We start from the raw sequence: 16246 nt of genomic DNA, 5'->3' as shown, positions 1-16246 counted from the left end.
CAGCGAGGAACTATACATTTTTTGTTGAAAATTCCCACTCATTGTTTTAAGTTTACCTACACCAACCTGCAGATTCATTAAAAAATAATCATTTCGCCAGTGCTTATAGCAGCTGCTAGCACTTTGCTTGTCCCAATAACACAGTGCAAGTTGGGTCTTCCTATGTAGCCATTACAATTAGTGATTTTTGTGAAGAAGTATATTCATTATGTATTGCTGCTGTTTTTTAAGCATGCTTCAAAAAGTTACAAATAACTAATTATGCTGCTGCTTTCCATTTTGTGGTCTCTGAAAAGAAAAACTACTCTGTACAGAGAACTTAAAAGATAACTATTGGGTAAGTGTTTTTCTCCATACAGATCCCGACATTACTGTCGAGATCCACCCAGCTGCGTGAGTGACAGCTGGCTCTGCCTATCTAGAGGCAGAGCCAGCTGTGCCCCCCCCCCTCCCCCCATCTGTTCCTCCACTCAGCGCTGGAGGATCGGAGCGAGGAGGGGGGGGAATCCCTGCAGGGAGCAGTGACAGACAGTCATAACTCTCTGCAGGGACCTGATCGAGAAGTGAGCAAGCGTCAGTATGCTTTCACTCACTACCCGATCTATTGAGCCGAAGTGTGACAATGAAACTGTCACACGTCGGCTCGAACTATGGGGCTGAGTGATTTTCAATCACCTCATATTTCTCCTTTTAAGTATGTCCTAATCCAAACTCCAGGCAATTGGCTAAATACACAGATCAAATATATTGACAGGAGCTCTTTTGTCTGCTCATGTCTATTTGTATTTCTGTTCATTTAGTCCTGAGACTTACACAGTTCGGTCCACACAGCACTGTCATGGTAGGGCAGGAGACCAGATTTATTATCGTCTGCAGTGCCGTCTGGCCCATGGCTAACACTGTAGCTATGCAAACCCCAGACAAAACACTTTATTACAAATGTGTTCATTTTTTCAAACATGCAGCCAAAGATCTGCCATGATTAAACTTTCATGCGGGCCATCTAGTCAGATCCACCTGTCAGTTTTCTAGGCAAATCTGATCGGAAGCCCAATGTAACTCTTTGGGCATCCTGATGTAAATGGACATGCTTCTGTTTACATCCGAATACCCCTGACTCCGTCTAGGTCTGGAAAAACGGAGTTCTGTTTTGCTGGACCTGATAGTGACAGATCAGAGATACAGTAATTGGATCAGACATACTGTATGTCTGCTTACATGGGTCCGTTAGCTCAGTTTTCACTACATCGCAAGATGAAGAAGAAACTGAACGGACACAGATGTCACAAAAGTGACACCCGGTTCCAAGGTTATGATAAAAATAATGATTTTTCTTCACCTTAAGCTGGCCATACACTAGTAGATTTCCGAACGAAAGATCTTTCTTTACCACCCGAAAATGCAATCAGAGACTTGACGAATGTCGAACTAAATTTTGTTTTATTTTAACATTTGATTGTGGGAATGAATGGCATTTTACATCCTGCTCCTTCAACTTTTTCCTCACTATGGTCGAAATCGATTATCTATTTCACCCCATTAACTAATAGAAAGTCAAACGAAAGATCTATTAGTGTATGGCCACCTTTCCTCTTCAACTCTTTAAACTGCTTTAAACTCTGGTGTCATGAAACTTTTTGTAGAACCGCTGCTATGGCCATTGTTACACACCACTGCTGCACTGCCAACATGCTGCTCTGCCTCATTAAAGGAACAGCCCTGTGCACAGGTCTGGTTCCTCCCCAGAAGCAGCAGATTGATGAGCCCATCTCTCTCGCCTTCTGTCGGCATGCTGCTTGCACTACGTTGCATAATTGGCTTTTTTGTGCTGCTTCTCTATCCGCCAGTATGAGCTCTGCTGCATAAGGGGATCGCAGGAGGCTGATACCAAGTCATAGTCAGGTACTTGGACTTTTTGCATTTAAAAAATACTTTTAATGGCGTATTAGGTCATACAGAACTAAATTGTGTCTTGAATATTTACCTGGTGTTCTGCTTTAAATACCTATGACTGAGCTTACACAAACGTACCTCCTAAGTCACTAGAATAAAAAAAATCATACAGCTTTAAATGATTGTAAATGTTGAAGTCTAGACATTTGTAAAAGCAAGCTTTGTCGGGGTCTATTGTGCCAATTCATGTACAGTATATTATATACAATCTACTACATGTAGTAATTTCTGCACATATAGTTACTCTGTTTTTTATCCTCTGGGGAAAACCCTAAGCAAGTGCCAACCAGCCTAACAAAGAAATCGATGAATAATTTCCTTCCAGCTTTATTGTCTATTTTCTGTGTCCGCACCCACGGCGCGATCACAAAATACTGTACAGAGAGAGGAAACACCCTTTCACATAACGCAGCTGGTTTGGCAGCTTTATACATCCCTCAGTGTAATTTACTCCATTGTTCCATATATATTTATATGTTAGAAGCAGGTGAAAACAAATATATCTCATGCCTCAGTCAGGTCATAGGTCACCTACACCTGTGTTTTAAAACAGTAGAATATTTTGATATGCAGGTGATGTGTCTTAATCTAATGGCCTTTTTCAAACTATGTTCCAGGATTATTTACTGACAACTTGCAGTATTGTGTGTTGAATTAAATGAAACTTGTATTGGCCTACTTTTAAAAAACCAGGTTACCTGGCTGTCATGATGATCCTTTGAAGGGGGCGGGGGAGGAAAGAGATATAGCACTCCCTAGATGCACACAACTTTATTAAACCAAATATAAAAATGCAGACCTAAATGGTGCCGACTCCTTTTCATAAACAATAAATGAAAACTAAATAGATTGAACAGGCCTTGTACAAGCCTATTGTATTTGATCTAATTGTTTATCATATGTGCTTTATGAAAAGGTGCTTTAAGCAATACCCTTAAAGGTTGACCTTTTGTCTGGAATTCCTCCTGAAAAATTAGCAGCATTCTTACTGGTATGTGAGAGTGCCGAGGTACTCCTGTGCCTACAGCCTCATAGCTGTATGTATGCAGTGTGAGATATCAGGCACTGCTGCCTCTTACTGTTAGTCTCATGGGATTTGGAGTGATATTTCATAATGTTAGTACTGTACTGCTCCCTGCTGTTCTTGCTGGAAGCTCTCGGATCACACATTTATTATTTACAAATGTTAAATGTGTGGTATTTATAAATAATGATGGGCTCGATTTTCGAGGCGACTGTGAGTTCGACTCGAACATCGGCAGTTCATGTGTTCGGTGGACACACAAACTGTCAGGGCATTCGGCGGGCTATCCTGGACGTCCCTATCTCACATGCATGCATACATACAAGGCCAAGTTAGACAGGAGCCAATTAACCTTCCAGCATGTCTTTGGAGCCATAAATCAAAAGCCCTGCCTCTACCAAGATGGCCGCCTTCACACAGAGAGACAGTGAAGAACAAGGCATGAGGCATGTTCAGTTGCTTAGCCACTGCGAGTGCTGAGTTAGCAAATTGCCGATGAACGCTGTGCTGTATGTCAGTGCTCAGCACTACTAGCGTAGAACTTGCAGCAGAAGTGAATGTGGATGCAGAGCGCTGAGTGTGATGGAGAGGTGGGCACAGAACAGCAGCGGCTATATTAACGGTGGGCTCACCTGGCAGCACTGGAGAAAGGTGCCTGAACCCCGTGGGTGAACCTACAATGTATTATTTTGGTGAATGAGCACACCAAATATTTGTTAGAAAATTGTCAATAATATTATCTTCCTCCATTTTGCTTGGCACTGTGCAGCCGAAGCATTCAGTGAAGCTGCTGTAGCGAACTGAAGTGCTACAGATCAGCTACTCAGCGCTTGCCTTAGGAACTGAACATGCCTATTGTAAGTCAGTGATGGGGGGAAAGATCAGCTGAAGGGAGACCACAGGCAATGCTGGTGACTAGTCCTTGGCCCTTTGCCTGCCTGATTTTTGGCTATACTGTAGCTTCTAGAGTTCACTTCTTTTTTAAGGTCCGAAAAGCTACTGTTTCCATACACTTAATATCTTCTATCAGATGTCTGCTCTGGAACTTGTTATTATTTATATGATGGTGCTTTGACTTCAGTGCTTTCTGAATCACAAGCCTAGAACAGATATGGCGCAAGTAAAGTCATAACTCCTGATCTACATACTTATTAAGCAACAAGAGCTCAGAAAGTATTGAAGTCATTGTGTCAACAAGAATGCCAGTCCAAGTGTCATGAGAGAAGTATATATATCCTTGCACTACTTTTGAATCACAAACCCGCAACAAGCATGCTCTGAATGATTGTCAGAAAAATATCACAATTGTCTTGTTCTTGGACTGGGAACACAAGCCTGGACAACAGGCTTGTTCTTGGACTGGGACACAAACATATTTAAAGTCAGAGCAACAGCATAACAGCCTAGGAACTAACATTCTCAAAGCATATGGCAGCCCCATGACAGGGTGACCTTAAGCAGCAATTTTAGAAAAGGAGGTCAGAAGTGGCAGGCTACATGTTCCTCTCGGTGCAGATTTCCTTTAAAATCAAATGAGTAGATAAGAAAACATAAAAAGGAAACTGATGAGTCACCCAAAATGGTAATCATGTTGTGGAAACCACAACATATTACAGTTGTCAGGTACACTGAGACGTATTAAGGAAGAGCATTTCCAGGCAACAAAGTTTACTTTTACATTAATCTGTGTTGTATGAAATTTTCTCCTGGCAAAAAACCTAGAGTGCCTCACAAGGTCACTGGGAGTGTACATTTTGAAGCTGTGCTGCACCAATTCTTCTCTCTGCTTCCAGAATCATCAGGTACATTTAAACCTACAAGGCTATAGGATTCATCACTTACCTAAGAGTTATATTTTGACTCTCTTTCTGAAGAAGCTCCCTGTTGCTTATTTCCTGTGTATCACAACTGACATACCCATGTTGCTTTTTCTGACTTGCTGTATTTTTTTTACTGTTTACAAGATGACCTTCGACAGGCTTTCAAATACTTGGCATCTTGTTCTCGGCCCCAGCATTTGTATGCAACTGAAAGTTCCACTGAGACTCACATTACAACTACCCATAAACAAGAGCTCCTGAATGTTCATTTTGGAACAATCAGATTCTTTGAGGTTCTTTTGCACATACAATGCTTATTGTACAACCTTCCCGTAGGCTGTAAGTCATATACCGCACGTCTCTGAATCATCTGTGCCGCAATATTGTTAATGATTGACAGGAAATATTCATCTTATTGTTTCACTCGACACTAGTATCTAAAATGATCTTTTACTGATTGTTGGTATCGTCCGTATAGTTGCTGTATGTTTTGGTACATTCAACTGGAATATGAATACTTTATTTTCATATTTGTTGTCATACATACTGTTTTTTGCCTGGGCACATTATTCTATAGGTTATGCTAGGTTCCAAGCTTATCTTTACTATGCAGCTTATTTCATTTTGAAGGACTTCTGTATTTTGCCGAGTGAGCCTGCTCTTTTATTGTTACTGTTTCGGCTGTGCTATATCGTCCTTAAACTGGCCCTGAACCTTATAGGAAACATCTAAAAATGTTAACTTCCCCTATGCAGTACATTGAACAATTTACCTTTTGTCTTGCATTCAGCTAAAAAAATATCAGTGCACTTCTTTTGCTGAGGCACTGACTACAGCCTCATAGCTTTATGTCTGCAGCAAGAGATCTAAGGCACTGCTGCATTTGACTGCTAGCGTTATGGGAACCAGAGTGAGATTTGGTGGTAACACTGCTGTATCGCTCACTGTGATTTTTGTTTGCTGTGCATGACAATATGCAGTGCAAGGATCCCTCTGCTTCATCATTTATTAATTCAGTCACGTTTTCTGATTATCTGTGCTTTCCCCACTCATCCTGCTGCTTCTTGAATGTTCCCTCACCAGGCATCAGAGGGGCAGCTGTGACTTGGGGAAGCAAAGCCTTGCCTTTACCCATATGGCTACTTTCACATAGAGAGACAAAGCAGAACAAAGCATGGTAAGTCAGTAATAGGGAAAAGAGCAGCTACAGGAAGACCACAGACAATGCTGGTGACTAGTCCTTTTTCTGGCTGTTTTTTGGGGCAGAGCTTGTTCCCCTTCTTTTAGTCATCTGCCGATTGTAAATTATTATTAATATAATACAGGATTTATATCGTGCCGACAGATTGTGCAGCGATTTACAATATACAGTAAGGAGGAAATTACAATTGCAATTCAAGACAAGATGGTAATGTAAATTTTCTTTATCCCAGTTTGGAGAATAAATTAATTCTGGTGGTCAATTACTTACAACTGCATGTGCAATTCCTGGTTGGAATATAGTTGATAATGACTAAAAACTGCAACTTGTATGGCCATCTTTAGACGTTTTTTTTCAGGCAGTCATGCTAATTGTATTGGTGTTAAGCACCAGCTATTCTAAAAAGCAATTACAGGCAAGGCCATAGAGAACAAAAACATTTGTTTTTTGCTTTTTTTTTTTTACTAGTCCTTAAACAGGCCAGTCTTCCCCCAGTACTTGAATCTTCTTTAACTGTGTTTTCTAAAATGAGGTAGATAGTTTTAAAGGTCAGGAATATCAAGTAAAAACGTTAATAGACTTTTTCAGACTGTGGAATTAGAGATAGTGCTAAGTCTTGAGAACAGACAGTCAATGCTCCCATTAAGATCTTTGTTTAACATCCCTTTATTGGACCTGTAGTTTTTATAAAAGGTTTTAACAAAGCTGCTTAAAGTTATTGAAAGCTTTGCAAATGGTTTGCAACATCTTGCTGTAACCACTGCTCTTCTATAAGCTGGAGTCCGTGTGAACAAAGATTAAAACAGATAGGATATGTGTAAATGACTGGAAGATCTTTTCTTAGGGGAAGAATGCACAATCTTGCAAGATCTCACAGTGCCAATTTGTAAAGTAGTATAATAAAACAAACTTGACATTTAATAGGCACATTGTTTGCCTTGTAAAACACCCATATGGCTTACCAAATAGTTTTAAAGAAACAAAATGTATATAGATATAATAGGTAAACCTGTATATAAACTGCAATTAGTACAATCATTTTTATAATGCAAATATACAATTTTGTAAATCTATGTTTTATAATAATGGTTGGTAACACAGCTGTAGAGTTATCACAAATATAGTAACTAATAAGAAAAGTATGCAAGCATGGTTCATATCTTAGTGTATGGAGGAATATAGCAATGGGGAGACATAATACATTCATAAACCTGACTGTGCAACTTAGGGATCAGCGGTTACCACAACAGTGTGTCGAATTCCAAAAAGATCGAATGTGATGTATTGCAGCTTACCAATCCATAGATGGGATGGTTGCAGTAGTTTTTTCACCTGGAGATCCTGCCAGTAACACACTTCCTGTTCTAGAGTAGCAGCACTGTGGATACTGCACTACACTTATGAAGAATCAGAATTGTCACCTTAGACTGCTCTTTCAGCTTGGAATACAAACATCTCCCCTTCTACTCATCTCAATTACATAGATTAGAACCTATGTCAGACTTTTATTGCCATCTGCGTCTTTCTCTGAAGTTTTAGAAGTAGTTGGGTTTTATTGGAATGATATTGCTGTGTAGGAACAGTAAGGTTCCCTTTGAAAGAAAATATATTTAGGCAGGAAGAATACTACCACATGTGATGCTGTATGGCAGGCCTGAATTTACCCTTAGGCACAGAAAACATATGCATATAAGCAGCAGAGGCAAATGGGTGACATTTAGCTGTATAGCTATCAACCACAAGTTTTCCCCCATTACCAGTACCAACACAGTCATCTCATACAAGCTTACACTAGATGGGCAAAGGTTTGTGAACACCTGACCAGCACGCCTATATGAGCTTGTAAGACCTCCCATTCCAAAACCATGGGTTTTAGAAAGATGTTGGCCCCCCTTTCTTTGCAACTGTAACAGTCTTCACTTATCTGGGAAGGCTTTCCACAAGATTTTGTAGTGTGTCCTGTGGGAATGTACCAAAGCATTTGTGTGAGGTTAGGTACTTGATGTTCGATGAGAAGATCCAGCTCATTGTGGCGTTCCGATTTGTCAAAGGTATTCACTAGGGTTATGTTTAGGGCTCCGTGCAGGTCACTTAAGTTCCTTTTACACTAAACTCATCAAACCATGTCTTTATGGAGCCAGCTTTGTGCTCAGGGATATATTTATCCTGGGAAAACAAAGGGGCCTTCCACCAAACTTTTGACTCAAGTCTGGAAGCCCCAAGTTGTCTAAAATGCCTTAGTAAACTGTAGTATTATTTTTGAGGGTGGTCCACATTTTTTGTCCGCTCAAATTGGTACGATGGTTGTGTATCTACAAACCTTTGGCCATATAGAGTATTTACACATTGTCACAATATTGTAGACCAAGCTAGGAACAGTAAAACAAGAAGGTATTCTGTGTGAGAGGATTATCCAGGCAGAGATGTGGGCACCAAAGATTGAGGACATTTAGCTTAGTCAAACTATGTTCCTCTGTCGAATGCTCAAATCAATGAAGTAAAGTGCTTGTGAAATATGCACATGGCGATATCTGAGACAGGTCCTAGTCGCAACACAAATACTTTACAAACATCTAAACAATAGGGTTTATTTACAGATTTTATGGCACATATTTAAATTGTTGCATTACACCACACATAACAAGCCTACTTTTGCCATTTATAATTGAGCCTAAAGCATAGGTCAGAGGTTCGCAAACTCCATCCCTCCGGCTGTGGTGAAACTACCAATCTCATCATGAATCTTCTTCTGGGAGTCATACCTGTGACTGTCAGGGTCTTGAAATGCCTCATGGGATTTGTAGTTGCACCTCAGCTGATGGGCTGGAGTTTGCCCACCCCTGGCATAGGTGATAGATGGTTATATGTATTTTCCCTGAGAAGCCAGAAGAATGACATCTTCGGAATCATGGAGGGGTCTTTGGTATCAGTAGGTGGCTTGTGTTGTGTTTTAGTGTCTTTGGCTCGCATTTCTTCTCAGATCTATGTTAGTATATATGATAGTACGTAGTTGCAGTCGTGGCACAGTTGTCTAATAAAAGAAAGTCCAGTGTTTCATTCTATGTAATCTTGAAATTAAATTTTTTTCACTGCATTTGGTTGATCCAAGTGGTAAAGTAAGGCACTCGGAAAATAGGCTCCTTGTTTGATTTCACACCTCGCCTTTTGGCTGAACCCGAACAGCACGGTGCTTATTATTGGTGCAGCAACAGCCAGAACATGCTACGCTTGTGATCACCAACACTGCAGCTGTGAAAGAAAATAAAAACAGACACTTTATTGTTTGTAGTGGGTGTGGATTATCTAAGGATTACCTATGAGTTATATAAAAGTGTATAATAGGGATTTGTTTATCAAAATTGGAGCAATGAAGAGTTTGGACCTTTGCCGGTTGCAACAACCTGCTTTTATTTTTCTAATGCACAGAAAGAAGTGACAGCTAAAATGGTCTTTTTGTTCTTTCTTTTCCCAACTATGAAACAAAAATTGTAATTTTACATGATAAGAAATAGAATACTTCCTAATATCCAATTATCTGGGTACCCTACGTTCTTCGAGTCTCACAGGTGCCAATCGGTATTCTGATAGCATCCCACTCACTCCTGCTTTTGATTAGAGGATTGGTTATTGGTGTTAATGGCGGGGCAGAGTCTATGAACTTAAAGAGATAACCAATTGATATGAATGGATTGCTAAGTTGACCTAGTCAAAAGAGCAGCTACATAATGCTAAATGCATGTGCTATATAATGCACCATTGGCTTGTTCCAGGCTGTTTGAATGAGAAGATGGCCTTAGGCTGTCTGCTTTAAATAGACATTCTCGCTTTGCTCATTTAGGGCAAAGTGACAGTGTCACTGACAGCCAACCCACTGACACCTCTTCAGCAGTTCCCTGCTGCTCCTACCTCTATGTCAGCTGGTGCATAATACTCGGTGCATCAGGGTACGGGGCAGAATGTGACCGCCTTCCATGTGACTGTTCTCAGAGCTAACTGACAATCACTAGGCCCAAATGCTGTCACGTGACAGAGGGGGGTGACAATATGTAATGGTGCCAGTTCTGACGGAGGAAGGAGTGGCAGGGAATCGCTGGTAAGGCAAATATCAATGCAGTGGGGACGGGGGGGCGATTGTTACCTTCTTACAGAGGCTGCCACTTTGCCTACAATGGAAAATAATCTCTTTAAGTGAGATGTATGCTTTTACATAACTGCGGAAAGATTTATATAGAATAGTTATAAAGTAAACAGGAGCATGAATATTCCAAAATCACCATTTGCTCTACTCACCAATAAAAACAATTATGATTGTGAATGAAATAATTTCCACAGTGTCTGCCTGAGGGATTTGCTTTAATTTGATCAGAAGTTTTTCCCCCATTTTCGCCACCTCTTCTTTTAAATCTTGAGAAGTCATGGTGGCACAAAGGTGTTCTGGCAGAGTCTGCCTGAAATAATACAAAAAAAGGATACAGAATCAAAATCTATACTTGTATGCCAGTGGTTTTATGCTTTATTTAAATTTTTTCTATGGGCCCTGTAGTACTTACAGATCCTGTAGTACCTATGGACCCTGTACTACTTATATACCATACATGGACCTTGTAGTACTTATGGGTCCTGTAGTACTTACAGACCATGTAGTACGTATGGGTCCTGTAATACCTGTAGAACCTGTAGTACTTACAGACCCTGTGGTACTTATAGACCCTATATGGACCCTGTAGTACTTATGGGTTCTGTAGTACCTATAGAACCTGTAGTACTTACATACCCTGTGGTACTTATAGACCCTATATGGACCCTGTAGTACTTATGGGTTCTGTAGTACCTATAGAACCTGTAGTACTTACAGACCTGTATGGACCTTGTAGTACGTATGGGTCCTGTAGTGCCTTTAGAACCTGTAGTACTTACAGACCCTGTAGTACTTACAGACCCTGTAGTACTTATAGACCCTGTAGTACTTATAGACCCTATATGGACCCTGTAGTACTTATGGGTCCTGTAGTACCTATGGACCCTGTAGTACTTATAGACCCTGTAGTAAATGAGAGCCCACCTTCCCTGCAATACACACATGCATATGTGCTTTTGGTCCCATTCACACAAGTAGTTTTCCTCAGCATCAAATACAGTGTTGAGAAGTAGCAAGATTTGAGTCTGACATCCATGTTTAGGCTTTTTCTTTATCTTTCCCTTTATGTGCTTTTATGTACATTAACACATTAGCATCAATTTACATTATTTAAAGGCATTTCAACCCATATGCATGCGTTCACATGATTTAAAGTGCATGTAAACCCTAACAATGAACTGCTCTTATTTGTTCCCTTTGGGTCCATTACATGAACCATTCAATGTATTTTGTTATATCTGCTGAATAATTGCAAAAAAAACAAAACCCTGTTGATTATGTCAGAAGTTCAGAGTTCTCCTGTTTCTGACAATTCTTGTGTTATCTCCTGCAATGAACCTTCCCAGTTCTGTTTTGGAACTAGAGAACGAGAGCTGGGAGAGCAGGTGGGTCTGTGAAGTTTAGCAAACAACTTGGCAGGGCTGACACCACTCACAGATACAAGCTGTCTTTTATCAGCCCACAACTAGTGCTTTCTGGCAGATTAGCGGGTATTATACTGTACTTTCAGGGTGTCTGATGGGATAAATATGGGGACATATCTATGTATTGCAGCAATGTTCTGCATGTTATTTTTTATTTTTTGCCCCGGACATGCACTTTAAGAAAATCATAACTGTTACCTCAATGTCATTCTTCAAGTTCAGAAGATATTTTTATAAAAAGGTATACTGTAACCCTATCTGGCATAATTATTAGAGGGATTTACTTCATGATTTTTTTGTATTTTGCCCTGTCACACACTTTAACCATATGAAGATCCCCGTTTCCTAGCACTGAAAATATATTAGTACATTGCACATTAGCCCTGGTATGTGCTGCTCTTGTGAATGAGGCCTAAGAATGGCTTGTAGGAATTTTTATTAACCCACTGCAAGGGTTATATGTCTTTTTTAGTCGAGTCAAAAATATCGAGTTATACTTGCCTGATCTTTCGAGCCGGCCAGCTGTGACAGCGCACCCTCCTGCCTGTCTCCTGCTCCGCTGCAGTAATTGTATGTCCCCGGGTCTCCTCACACCCTATATATTGTGTATAGAATGTGATGACACAAGGATTCTTAGACTGCTGCAACAGACGGGGAGAAGGGCTCCAAGGACCGGTCTAAGAGCAAGCCGACTCAGAGGATTGGGTGAGTATAACTTTTTTTTTTATTTTTGACTCTAGTCAAAAACGAAGCAGCGCAGGTGAGTGGCTGAGTGAATTCTGCCCAGAGTTCTTCTTTAAAGTCAGGCAGCTCCAAGCACTATTTTATCAGCTCAGGCAAGCTAAAATACAAAGCACAGATGAAAGCTGATATTTAGGCTGCTGCCAGCAGCAAATGACAAGGTAACTAAATACAAAATGTATTTTTTTGATACATGGATACTTATGCGAAATAAATAAAAGTGTTAGGTTTGCTTTCTCTGATGATATTGAGAAAAACAGCTTACAGTTTGGCAGCTTTTTTTGAAAAGCATTTAGAAAGTGGTAAGTTAAAGAACCATGAAGGTACATTATAATACAGCTTTCCTTAGTATTCCCTGCTGCAGTCAGTGTAAGCTGTTGTGTTTTTCATCATGGCAGTACAGTGTATTGGTTCCCCGGGAACCCCACTCTTTCACCCATGTTTTTCAAATACCTTTAGGCCTCATTCTCATGGAACGTGTTGTCCCGTACAATGTGAAGGGCTGTTTTTTTTTATACATCTGGAGCTGCAGGAAGAAATGTGCGGGCAGCTCATGTAACTCTATGGAGATGCAGTAGCTGTGCGCCCTCACACGTTGCTTCCTGCAGCTCCGAGTTTCGAACGACGGTGTACAATTTCAGACACAGGTGTGGCTGTCAAAACTCGGAGCTGCGGGAAGCAGCGTGTGAGGGCGCACACCTCCTGCGTCTCCATAGATATGCATGAGTAGGGTTGCCACCTGTCCAGGTTATAAATGTTGTGTCCGGGTTTCATTGCAGCTGAAACCCGGACACAAGATGTCATGCAGACAGGGGCAACCAAAATTAAGATGGGGGCTACTGGTCCCCCACTGAAAATAGTGTCAACTGTGATATTTACATACAAACTTTCCATGCGTTGCTAGAGTGTTTGGGTTTCGATGGAAGAAAAGGTGGCAACCCTATACATGAGCTGCCCATATACTTCTTCCTGCAGCTCCGGGTGTATCAAAAACCTGCCCAGAGCAACACACCCTGTGTGAATGAGGCCTTAGGTATCATGTTTGTATTAAATTAAATATTGCCAAATGTTCTCTTATAAAAATAAGTAATATGTCTTAAGCCTATTTGGTAACCTTTTAGTTGACAGGTTGTAATTTTCAACCTTATGTTTAAAGGTGCCGAGACTTTCACACAGCCTTACGAGCTGTACCTTCATTACACAGGGCTGCTGCAGGCACAGACACATAAATAAAGCATCATCGTTTTATGGAGTAAAAATATGACCAGCGTTGGGCTGGTTTTTACACTGGCACCCCTGTCCTAAATGTTTGCAGTCATGTTATGAGAGCGGACTTTAGCATGAGTTGTGCGTCAACCTTAGCAAAATGCTTGGCAGTAATGGAGACAGCATGGCCATTAACTCACAAGTGCTGTTTCTTCAGCTGTCACTGTGTTATTTTAGCATATTCAGAAGATCAGAATCTCTTTGTGTCCCCCAAGGAATATTATTAACCTTACGGCAAGTGTCAGCTAGGTTTCAGACATACTATTGAAACATAGAGGTTCTTGTGTGTCTGCTAGACAAAAAGCATTTCGGCTATATACTTTAAAGAGACCCTGTAACCAAATTTGCAGGTAAAAGCACAGAAAAAAATCAAGTATTTTAAATGCTTACTGGAGGAGGAGCGAGGGGAATAATATAGAGAGTCACTTGCGTGGCAGCTCTGAGTCTGCTGGGGCATCACATCCAAGACGCCGGAGCCCAGCAGCAGTTTCTAGGCTTTTGGATGTCTACACAAGGTAGTCTTTTACAGGTAAATAACATGTATAGAATATGTTAGATACAAATATAATATTATGGGAACATTGTTGTTGAAATGAATGGTCTGGTGCTAGGGTCCCTTTTAAACCAAAAGTTCACTGTCAACACAGCAAAGTAGCCTTGAAGTGCTATTTCAGCCTGAGAAATTGTTTTTTATTAGTTAGATTGAGTGGGCAAGGGTTAGAAAATCTGTCTGGTTTTCTTTGTAGCCTGTAGCCTTACTGGGGAGATTCCCCTTCATTCTCTATCCAGGTGTTGTAGCTGTGACAGAAACTGGGAGCAAATCTCCAACAAGGGCACAGACATCAACTTGCTAGTGGAGGTTCTAGGCTACCACCGCCCAGCCTCCTGTGACAGCGTGTCAGGATGGAGAGCGGGTGCAAACACTCAGTGTTTGTAAATAAAAGTATGTTTACTCTGTCCCCAATTATGAATTCCTGTTCATTCATGATTGTGTACATGGTAAATATACTATCTCCACAAGTTATGAATGACCAGGAACACTCAGTATAGAGGATTCTTGTTCATTTATAACAGGGGCTGCAGAAAAAGAGAATTGAGGACTCTGTGTCCTCAATCTTATTTTTCTATTTTAAAATGGAAATATCAGAGGTCTGTTTAGACCCCTAATATTTCCCCGAAGCCCCTAAAAGTTAATAAAAAATTAAAATATTCAGGTAAAATTAATAAATAAGTAAAAATAAAATATTGAAAAAAGTTAGAATAAAAAACATTTTGTGTTTCGGCCTGGCTTTTTTTTTTTCCATTTCGGTTTTGAAATGTTCATTTCTGTGCTTCTCTAGTTCTCATCCTTCCTCACTATTGTCTAAAGGCTGGCGGCAGGCAAAGCTAGGGCAGAAGTTAAGGCCTCCATGTACAATTTACTTTATTTCTAGTTATTTGTATACAACCAATACAAAATTCCTCCACCAGGCTCTGGGTGCATAGACAGTAAACAAAGAAAGGTGATCTGCCCTCAAGGAATAGTGTTAACCTTGGAACATCTATTTAGCAAACATATTACTGGGATAATGTGTAGGTTTTTATTTGCTGTTAAAAAGAAACTTTGGCCACAAGTGAAGCCATACCCAAGACATAATGAGTTTTTGTATTAAACTGGTGAAGTAGCTTCCACATAATAAAAAGGAAAAAAAAAGCTAACACTCGTTCTTAGAAATAGCAACATTGACCATAAGTATGAAAGAACTGTGGTAAGACTCAATGCCAGTTGTCCTGTGACTACTATAAATATCCACAAGTAATACTTTGTGCCCACTAACGGGATACATTTAAATGAGGAATAACTACTTTTTTTGGATTCCTGACGTTACTAAATTCATAAATACCTTATATGTGACAGTGGCAGCAATGTATGTTTTAGATAAACATTAGATCTTCATTCAAACAGTACCTACAGATAAAGGTGATGTACTTGGAAAAACACAATGAAATGTGCCATGTAAATAAATGTATTAAACAAAAATAATAATTCATGTAATGGGGTGCTGTGGTAAAAGTGAGTACACCCTTGGCCTCAGAAGCTGGTATAGCCTCCCTTTAGCAGACATTAGTTCTTTTAAGCATTTCCCATTTTTACCCACTAGTCTCGGACATCAACTCCATACAATTTTTTTCAGTTGCATAACATTTGTGGGTTTACTTGCATGATCTGCTGTTATTAAAAAAAGCACACCAGAATGCATCAAAGATGTGAATAAAAGTGTATGTAGAAACACATCCGGAATGTGCAGTTCATGGCGAGAACAAACCCTTAAACTGCACCCTTGTATTATCATCTCTTGCTGTGTGGCAAATTTGATAAATATCTCCATATGTATGTAAGCTGAGCCTATATGAATAATTAGGGCTGCAACAACTAATCGACTAAATCGATTATAATCGATAATTGAAAAAGTTGTCAACGTTTTCAATCATCGATTTAATCGGCTTCGGCATCGATCAGTTGGCCCTGTTCACGGCTCCACACACACTGCGCGCCGCACCTCCTCCCCACCTCACGCTCGCCGCTGCCAGACCCGCCCCCGCATCCACACACCGCACCTCCTCTCCACCTCACGCTCACCGCCCGCCTACATCCACGATCGGCACAGGGACACGGGGAGAAGAAGTAAGGAGGAGCAG

At 40.5% G+C, this 16246-nt stretch overlaps 2 protein-coding genes across 2 annotated transcripts in view; one reads left to right on the top strand and one right to left on the bottom strand.

The window, feature by feature from the left end:
* RECQL5 (RecQ like helicase 5) overlaps positions 1 to 16246 on the top strand; it is a 74214-nt gene that overhangs the window by 12319 nt on the left and 45649 nt on the right. The window lies entirely within an intron of this gene.
* SMIM5 (small integral membrane protein 5) overlaps positions 8843 to 16246 on the bottom strand; it is a 24930-nt gene continuing 17526 nt past the window's right edge. Inside the window, exons 2-3 of the mRNA XM_018561538.1 lie at positions 10289 to 10446; positions 8843 to 9247 (exon numbers count right to left, since the gene is read on the bottom strand). Coding sequence (XP_018417040.1) covers positions 9150 to 9247; positions 10289 to 10415 — 225 coding nt within the window. The 5' untranslated portion in view covers positions 10416 to 10446 and the 3' untranslated portion in view covers positions 8843 to 9149. The remainder of the gene's footprint in view (positions 9248 to 10288; positions 10447 to 16246) is intronic.

The sequence above is a fragment of the Nanorana parkeri genome, unplaced genomic scaffold, assembly GCF_000935625.1.
Source record: "Nanorana parkeri isolate BGI_ZX_2015 unplaced genomic scaffold, ASM93562v1 scaffold529, whole genome shotgun sequence".
Lineage (NCBI taxonomy): Eukaryota > Metazoa > Chordata > Amphibia > Anura > Dicroglossidae > Nanorana > Nanorana parkeri.
The sequence above is the reverse complement of the archived record's forward strand: the minus strand, read 5'-3'. Positions and strand labels throughout refer to the sequence as shown.